General features: G+C 39.2%; 1 protein-coding gene and 1 long non-coding RNA gene across 2 annotated transcripts in view; one reads left to right on the top strand and one right to left on the bottom strand.

Annotated features, from left to right (window-relative positions):
* gon4lb (gon-4 like b) overlaps nt 1-1,308 on the top strand; it is a 21,360-nt gene extending 20,052 nt beyond the window's left edge. The window contains 2 exon segments of the mRNA XM_020618707.1: nt 1-93; nt 916-1,308. The exon segment at nt 1-93 is cut by the window's left edge and continues 40 nt beyond it. Of these exon segments, the coding sequence (XP_020474363.1) occupies nt 1-93; nt 916-1,032 (210 nt within the window). The 3' untranslated portion in view covers nt 1,033-1,308.
* A 4,269-nt stretch (nt 1,309-5,577) lies between these two features.
* On the bottom strand, nt 5,578-10,035 carry LOC109970891 (uncharacterized). Its single transcript, XR_002276464.1, has 3 exons — nt 9,909-10,035; nt 9,628-9,702; nt 5,578-6,575 (listed from the first exon to the last, which is right to left on the bottom strand). It is a non-coding gene; the product is annotated as an uncharacterized LOC109970891 (long non-coding RNA).
* Nucleotides 10,036-10,041: the final 6 nt, after the last annotated feature.

Below are 10,041 nucleotides of genomic sequence, written 5' to 3'. Positions count from 1 at the left end.
CGAGTCATTTTGACCACATGTGAGCAGGAAGGAGCCAATCAGAACACATTCCAGGCCATCTCAGCTCTGCTTGGCAACAAGACTTCCAATGAGGTGATTGGCTGCTTAGCCTTCTGTTGGTGAAGATTGGTAGATTTTGTTTTGTTTGAATTCTGTAACAAACAGTAGAAGTTTTTCGCTTTGTAATCAGATGTTCATCAAGTTTACTCATATCTCCTGGGGGTATTTCAGAAAGCAGGTTCAGTGAAAGCACAGCTTTTGTTCACAGTGAGTTGAAGTAAACTCTTGTGTTTTCAGTTCTAGGTACAAAGATCACTTAAACTCAGTTGAACTCTGTGAGTCATGCCTTCTCATAGCATTAGCTAAATAGTAATAGTGGAAAGAAGCTCCAAGGTCTAGTTAACATGCAAATACTGTGCACTCCAGCATATTTGCTGTCAACAGATGCATCTTTCACTTCCATACCCATTGCAGAAAAGTTACTTCTGGTTTCAGGTTTCTCCCAAACTCCAGAAAACCGGTGAGCCATATTTGGCTGTCACCAATTAGTTATAAGTCATTAATTCAGTTACCCCAGGCCTCTTTAAAAGTCATAGTTTTTGGGGCATACATAGTATATCTGCCCCCCTTCAGTAGAGGAATGTGAAAACAGCCTGTTTTCACACCTAAAGCAGTTAGTATAGTGGAGGACTGATATTTTTGGGGGTATAAAATAAAAAAATCTTGTTTTGGAAGTAGTAAGAGACTAATAATTTAATGTAACAAACAGTAGTACTTCAGGACTTCAATCAAACTATGATCAGCTGATTTGGAACTGAATTTCAGAGTTGAGTTCAGAGTCTCCCCAATCCACCCACCCAGGTGTGTCTGAGGTTTAGAAACAGCAAACTTAGTAAGTCTTCCTTGTATTTCCAGGTGTCTCGCAGGTTTCGGGATTTAATGCATTTGTTTCGGATGGCAGCTCGTCAGACCAACTCTGAGGACGAGGCTCCGCCTGCTGAGCCAGCAGTAGCCAATGAGGAAGAAGTCTGATATTAACCAATCAGAAGAGCTGCAGCAGGAAAAAAAAGCTTGATATTTATATGACTGTTATCCTGAAAGTAGTGATTATAAATCACATTTCCTGAACATGAAAAATTGTACATAGGGATCTTGGAGATTATTTAATATTTCTGTAAAAATGTGGCATTTTTGTTTTGTTTTTTTACAATGAAATATATTTTTAGAAGTCTCTCTGCTGTCCTGGATCAAACCACTTTAGGACTACATCAGACCAGTTTGTGGGGAAGATGTGGAGTGTGTCTTTGTCCGTTGCTAAACTGATCCAGATCAAATCTATAATCCTGGATTTTCTAATGCCATCTGAGATTATAGCTAATTATTATTAATAATATAAAAAAACAGTACTTAGAAATCATTTGAACCCATATATATATATGTATGTATATTTGAACCTTAAACTTCTGTTCCTGTTGGAGGTGAAGACAAACTGATGACAGATAAACAGAGCAAACAGAAATCTAGAGGACAATATGTGAAATACCATATGAAACACTAGACTGTGCTATATGTAGAACATCCATAAATCCATGTAGCAGCAGTCTTTAAGTAGCCCAGACCTGATTCTACTCAGAAATGCTGCTCCTTTTTTTCTCCAAACATGCCTTTGCTGATTGTGTCCAAAGAGTTCTATTTTAACTTCATCAGTCCACAGCACTTGTTTCCAAAACGCATCGGGCTTCTGTAGATGTCCTGTTGCATACTTCAGATGTTGGATTTTATGATGGGGACGCAGATAAGGTTTTCTTCTGCTGACTCTTCCATGAAGGCCTTGTCTGTGCAAGCATCGCTGCACAGTGGAACGGTGCACCACCACTCCTGAGTCTGCTAAATCTTCCTGCAGGTTTTTTGCAGTCAAATGGGGGTTTTGATTTGTCTTTCTGACCAGCATACGAGCAGTTCTGTCCGAGAGTTTTCTTGGTCTTCCAGATCTCATCTTGACCTCCACAGTTCCCCTGATCTGCCATCTCTTAATTACATTTCTTACTGTGGAAACTGCAAGCTGACAACGCTTTGCTATCTTCTTGTAGCCTTCTCCTGCATTGTGGGCATCAATAACTTTCATTTTCAGGGTCTTACACAGCTGCTTAGAGGAACCCATGGTTGCTGGGTGTCCACAAGTGTGTGCACAAGGTTTGAAGAGTCAAGGTATTTGTACAGCTTTGAAATTGGCATTTACCAATGACAGCTGTTGCTGTGCATCAGATCTAATGAGCTGATTAAGGTCTGAAACCTTGTGAGAGACTTTGAGACTCTGGAACTCTTAGGGTGCCCAAACTTTTGCACCATGCCATAATAATGTTTTTATTTTTTATTTTTGTTCAATTTATGGCATAAGAAGTAACTATGCATCACTGTTTGCTGAAAATATTGTGCATTTTTTCCATTTCCAAGAGAAACTGTGTTAACATCTGTTCAAATAAAAAATCACCAAAATCTGTTATCAAGGGGTGCCTAAACTTTTGCATAAGACTGTATAATCCTGGATTTTCTAATGCCATCTGAGATTATAGCTAATTATTATTAATAATATAAAAAAACAGTACTTAGAAATCATTTGAACCCATATATATATATGTATGTATATTTGAACCTTAAACTTCTGTTCCTGTTGGAGGTGAAGACAAACTGATGACAGATAAACAGAGCAAACAGAAATCTAGAGGACAATATGTGAAATACCATATGAAACACTAGACTGTGCTATATGTAGAACATCCATAAATCCATGTAGCAGCCGTCTTTAAGTAGCCCAGACCTGATTCTACTCAGCTTACTCTTCTGGATCCTCCTGGAGCATCCTCAGGTGTTCCCAGATCTGGTAGGAACTATTTACACTCAGAGGCCACTTTATTAGGTACACCTGTACAACTGTCTGCACCTTAATATCTGTCTTTATGAAGCTCAAAGTGGTGAAATTGTGATAAATGTATAAATTCAATTATGTGTTTATTAGTGAGGTCATAGTTAAAGATAGTGTTGTACCAGACTACGTTATATTCAGAGGTGTTCCTAATATTCTGACCCTTTCAGGTATGTAGCTGGGGAGGACAAAAACAGAAACACCTGGTGTAACACAGCTGCAGTGTTTCTGTTATGTGCTTGAATTCTTCATAAGCTTCCACGAGTAGCTCTTGCACCAGGACCAGTCTTGTGTTCCCCCACTGAGATGTTTTGCTTCTTAAAAATTTCATGTGGGGCCCCCGCAATGGTTATGGTTAGGATAATGCTGTGTTGTCATCTAAACCATAATAATGAGCAGCTGAGCAGAGTTTGAGAAATGTGGAATTTCTCACCGCTACAGTATTTCTCACTCACGGGGGAGGATTGTGGAAGTGCCATCGTTACAGGTTTGAAAATGGCTTCATAATGGCCATCACCAGGAAATAAACCTAATTTCACTAGTAAACGAACAAGAAAATACAGTATTGTTCAAAATAATAGCAGTACAATGTGACTAACCAGAATAATCCAGGTTTTTAGTATATTTTTTATTGCTACATGGCAAACAAGTTACCAGTAGGTGCAGTAGATTCTCAGAAAGCAAACAAGACCCAGCATTCATGATATGCACGCTCTTAAGGCTGTGAAATTGGGCAATTAGTTGAAAGGGGTGTGTTAAAAAAAATAGCAGTGTCTGCCGTTGACTGTACAAACACAAAACTATGTTGTACAAACGTTTTTGTTTCTAGGATTTAGCAATCCTGTGAATCACTAAACTAATATTTAGTTGTATGACCACAGTTTGTTATAACTGCTTCACATCTGTGTGGCATGGAGTCAACCAACTTGTGGCACCTTTCAGCTGTTATTACACTCCATGATTCTTTAACAACATTCCACAATTCATTTACATTTCTTGGTTTTGCTTCAGAAACAGCATTTTTGATATCACCCCACAAGTTCTCGATTGGATTAAGGTCCGGGGATTGGGCTGGCCACTCCATAACATTAATTTTGTTGGTTTGGAACCAACACTTTGCTCGTTTACTAGTGTGTTTGGGGTCATTGTCTTGTTGAAACAACCATTTCAAGGGCATGTCCTCTTCAGCATAAGGCAACATGACCTCTTCAAGTATTTTGACATATGCAAACTGATCCATGATCCCTGGTATGCGATAAATAGGCCCAACACCATAGTAGGAGAAACATGCCCATATCATGATGCTTGCACCACCATGCTTCACTGTCTTCACTGTGTACTGTGGCTTGAATTCAGAGTTTGGGGGTCGTCTCACAAACTGTCTGTAGCCCTTGGACCCAAAAAGAACAATTTTACTCTCATCAGTCCACAAAATGTTCCTCCATTTCTCTTTAGGCCAGTTGACGTGTTCTTTGGCAAATTGTAACCTCTTCTGCACATGCCTTTTTTTTACGAGCAAAGTCTTGGTTCCAAACCAACAAAATTAATGTTATGGAGTGGCCAGCCCAATCCCCGGACCTTAATCCAATCGAGAACTTGTGGGGTGATATCAAAAATGCTGTTTCTGAAGCAAAACCAAGAAATGTAAATGAATTGTGGAATGTTGTTAAAGAATCATGGAGTGTAATAACAGCTGAAAGGTGCCACAAGTTGGTTGACTCCATGCCACACAGATGTGAAGCAGTTATAACAAACTGTGGTCATACAACTAAATATTAGTTTAGTGATTCACAGGATTGCTAAATCCTAGAAACAAAAACGTTTGTACAACATAGTTTTGTGTTTGTACAGTCAACGGCAGACACTGCTATTTTTTTGAACACACCCCTTTCAACTAATTGCCCAATTGCACAGCCTTAAGAGCGTGCATATCATGAATGCTGGGTCTTGTTTGCTTTCTGAGAATCTACTGCACCTACTGGTAACTTGTTTGCCATGTAGCAATAAAAAATATACTAAAAACCTGGATTATTCTGGTTAGTCACATTGTACTGCTATTATTTTGAACAATACTGTATGTATGTTACTTAGCATCACAATGAGTGAGTGAAATAACTTTATTCATTTCCAAAGTTAACTGAACAATTAGCATAATAGCAAAAGTAGAACTTAGAAATGCAATTTCAGTGTTCCAAACCGTGCATCAAAGGCTGTAGCCTAGATAAACTGACAGTTTGGCGTAAACATTTCTGGTGTTACAGCTAGATTACTGTTTAACATGCCAAAATGTCTCCTACAAAATAGGAGTCAGGACTTGAAGTGTCAGTAAAAAGTGTAGCGAAATGTTAAGAATATGAACTGTCTTTACTTACCTTAAATAGCCTGTTTGCAACTGGCCTGCCATTACCCCTGAGACAAAAGCCTTTTCACTTGACATTTGCTTGTTCAATATTCCTAACACTGGACAGTAAATAATGAGTTAATGTGTTGTTTAGTCCAGTGATAAGGAGTAGTGTGATTATAAACAGCAGATGATCACTGGTTTGGTGTGAACATGAACAGAAGCACAGGCAGAGGTGGCTTTACAAGATAGGTTTGTTTCTGAATGTCATGTTTCATTTTAATAGAAATACCCACATAGAGCAGAAGAGTCAGGTGGAGCAATTTTATCAGCAGCAGAAAATACTGCAGACAAGCATTCAGTCAGTGACAGAGGCCACATTGTGCCTGTTGAGTGAACTAAGGTGGTGAGCGTTGTGTTGGGGGACCCAGGAACTCCAATGGGGCCTGACTAGTGTCACCCTTCTACTCTAGAGGAGAAATGTCACATTAACATAGTTACTGGTTAGAGAAAATGGCTTTATAATAATAAATATGCTATGCTCCATGTATATTATTATAGGTACATTCACTGCTTGTATTTGTTAAAACATGTTGTAGACCATGAATAATCTGTTTGCAGTAAATTGCAGTTCAATGTTGGCAGTGATCTAAACACAGTAACAGGGCTGAATGCCACCTTCACTGTGGCTTTCAGACAAGATATTTAAGCGCAGTTTCACATTAGCCTACTCTATTTCAGCGTTGACAAAGGTACTTAATTTCACACAAGGCCTTTCTACAGGAGCTCATGAGGATTCACACCATATGACTCACGGCCTCACCACGTTCTCTTGGAGTGATCATCAGCATATACTAAATGAACACAGTACAGCCAGTAACGGCGCTAGAAAACTGGAAAAATGAGACTGAACCTGGTGCATGATTGGAAACTCTCCCATGTACCTGCATTGAAAACACTACAGGAGTATTAGTATTGGTATTTTGGAAATGAGCCTGTACATGCATGAGCAGATGGATATAGAACAAGTGAGATTTAGCATTGTTCACTGCATGAAGCTGTATGTGCACAACTTTGATAAATGCCAACTTTCTTGTTACAGACCATTCGTATGCGGGCACATTGAGAGCTTCTATAGTCTTTGATAAATGAGGCCCCAGGTAAAAACATCAGGCCAACTGACTGTTGATACAAGATGTACAGGTATGATGTACAGGTATGTCACGAGGCTGAGGGGTTGGGGGGCGGTTGTGATGCGGGGTCATCCCTGTGCTCTCTCTCCAGTTTCAGGGTCAACATCACTGTCTAGCTCTGAAACAAGAAGAAAAATGTGAAGAAATACAATGTTAAAATGAAACTGTCAGATTAGGTTCACAAGTTTTAGCAGATTTGTCTCGTAATGATGTGAAATGTTGCTGCAATGTCTGTGTTCATTGGATCCTGTAATAGGCTCTCATGGGATCCTGTTTAAGATTTTATTGCCAACTTTGAAATTGTTGAATAGTTTTGCAGATCTCCTTCCAATTTTTCTGACTCTGCTACGATATCTACCTGCAAGGCCTCTTAGATCTGCCGCTCAGTCGTATTTGACTGTACCAAACATAAGGCTAAAAGTAGAGGAGGTCCAGCCTTTGTATTTATAGCCCCTAAGCTATGGAATAAGCTGCACGTCACAGTTTGCCATCTTCACTGTCTGTTTTTTAAAGTCAGTCTTAAGACATATGCATTGGCTTTTAGTACAGTCTGAGTGTGGTGTTTTTTTTGAAGTCACTGTTGAGGTGTCCACTGTTGTATTGTATGTTTGTTTACCTTTGATTTGATTTTATCTTTACTAGCATTTTGTCTAGTGTTATACAGCACTTTTGACACTGGATGTTTTTTAAATAGAGATGATATTGACACTGACAAAAGGTGAATAAATTTTTCTGAACATCTAAACCTGTGAAATGATTCCCTTTAAGATCCAAATTTGATCAATTTGGTCCAATTTAATTTGGAAAGTGAAAAAAAATTGTTATTATTCTATTTTATCTCATTCTTCGATGGGGAGCCAAACAGAAGTCTATCAAACTTATCATAGGTGGAAAATAAGGTAAAAACTACTTCATATTACTGTATTTAAGTAGATTTTTCAGGTATCTGTACTCGAGTATTTATTTTTTGACATCTTTTTTACTTGTGCTTCCTACACTTTATCTGTATTTTCTACTTGTTATATTTTCAAATCAGTCTTTTAGTTTTACATGTGAGAGGAATTATCAATTATTTTTGTTTAGCACTTGCTGCAAAATGTGCACACTGGGTGACATGTTTCTTTATTACTGTACAAGCTCTCTGCTTTGTTTACAGTCTGCTAGCTCCTCGTGCTTTCACAGAGATCTTGGACATGTGTAGTTGAGTCTTTACTTCAGAGGCTGTAAAAGGTTATGGTCATTTGAAGCTTTTCAGGCTACATATACACTGGTCTGTTGTTTTGTAATGAAGAAACATGTCGCCCAGTGCAGCGGTGTGTTTCACTATTTTTTTTCTTTCTGTGGCACAGACAACTCAGCTGATCCGGGTTGGACCGACAGACATTAACTGTGAGTAGACCTGAAATGTGTTCTTCATAGTTAATGTTCATTTTTTGTTATTTTTATTTTAAGTTAAAATGGTTTAATAATCCTGGAAATACAGTATATTAATGAGGTGAGGCTCAGTTAGGTTTGCACAGAAACAGCTTTTTACTTTTATGCTTTGAGTACACTTCAGAGCCTGTACTTTTTTGCTTTTACTCAAGTAAAGACTTTGAATCAGTACTCCTACTTTTACCTGACTTTTTTTTTTACACACTTACAGTATTGTTCAAAATAATAGCAGTACAATGTGACTAACATTGCCACCTTTGACTATTATAGCTCTTTGTGTTATAGGTTTCCTATTAATATTTGTAAAACTTAACCAGAGGCTAGATAGGTGAGTTTTATTTTTGTGACATCATCTCAATAGCCCTTTTTCAGACATGCACTGCAACCTTGAAATTCTCTAGACATTACCCGGGCGAGCTGTATGTGAGAACGTAAATGTCCCAGTCAGTCGACCCAGAACTTAAGCAGACTTTACTCTGCCGGCTCCCTTGTACAAAGTCTGCGTAAGGTCCAAGTTAGCCCATGTGAGAATACAGCAGCATATAGTCCAGAGTATTCAGACTGAGCTAGTGGGCATGTTGATGACATTCTGTCATGTGACTGGCACAAAACAGGAAGAACACAAGCATCCAGTGATGAATAAAAATGGTCACTGACAATGAAGACGCCAACTAAAATATCTAACAGGATACATGACATGATTATGCAACCTCTGTCATTAAGAGCCAACGCCAGAATAGTCAGACAAGGCAAGGAACTCAGTTGTTTATGACCAGATTACAAACTGGCTACCTGACCACTTCATGTCCCACCTTCTGTGCGCCTCCACGCATAACCCAAACCAAATATTTCCAGTAGGTGAGAATGCATCTGACACAAATTGGCTCCTGTTGTGTGCTACCTGTGAAAGGGCAACCCTTGACAAAGTCTGGGCCCGACTCCACGGACATAGTCCAGAGTTCATGTGTGAAAATGGCTAATGTAAACTCTATGGGCTAAGTGGGAAACTTTTGCTACCATGCACAAGTAAAAGGATCCAACTCATGGATGTCTTATGAGAACTGGAAACCGGACTACAAGATGGCACCCATTCTTTCCACTGAAAGTTGGTCGCCTGGTGTGTATACCAAAAAACTGTTTTCTTCTGGCTGAACTTCCACACTGTAAAACCCAACTACACATGCTCAGTAGCACTTCCTCGCTCAGCCCATTGTCTCTACATTAGGCCCACATCACAAAAATAAAACTGTTTTCTAGGCTCTAGGAAAGTTTTACAAATATAAAACCTCCATGGATTCAAAATTCATAATACAAAGAGGGACAGTTGACCTGGTTTGCAGTTCAGTATGTGTGTCTACAGTTTTACAGACGTCCATTTATCATTGTGGTTTATGAAGAAAATGCTTTTTGAGCCCCAGGAGGATTATTGGTTCAGTACCACTAGTTGCCACTGTCAAGTCAAGTCAAGAATCTTTATTGTCATTATCCATAGCACAACGAAGTTTTTTCCGGCAGCTCTCGGCTTAAAAGACACATTATTTACATAACACGCAACTGTATAAGTCAATATAAAACAATGAGCGAATAAAAAGGTGAAATGAAGGAGAAGCAGGTAATGTATTGTGTGAAATTCGTTTGACTTCCTCTTGTTCTCTACTTAGAATTTATTGGCATTGTGCAGGTTTCAACATGGTCAGACACACAATGAGCCATTACATCAGAGAATTCTGTCTCACCCATACAGCTCTCAGCCCTGTTGTGCTGGTTCTGCTGGTTCTCTGGAACAGGAGACTCTTCCTCCATGTGAATATCTGAAGTTCAGACAGAAAATATCATAGGAAAATGAACACAGTTTGGTCCAAATTACAAACAGTGTACTTGTAGATGAAGGGGACAACTAACTGTTATTAACTGTACCTGAATTGATCTTCACTTTTTGTTTTCATGAAACAGTGAATTGACTTTGATTGACAAATCCCAGGCCCCACCCACAGTCCTCAGCCAAGTGAACACTCACCTGCAGCTGCTTCTGAGTGGTCAGAAGAACAGACATCGGTGAGAGGTGGGAGGGTCTGTGAGCACACTGCGCTGATTGGCTGCATGGCAGTGGGTGGGCTGTTGTATTTCCTGTATGGCGCAATGGTTGAGGA

This window comes from Monopterus albus, unplaced genomic scaffold (assembly GCF_001952655.1).
Source record: "Monopterus albus unplaced genomic scaffold, M_albus_1.0 scaffold209.1, whole genome shotgun sequence".
Lineage (NCBI taxonomy): Eukaryota > Metazoa > Chordata > Actinopteri > Synbranchiformes > Synbranchidae > Monopterus > Monopterus albus.
This window is presented reverse-complemented; position numbering and strand designations above follow the sequence as displayed.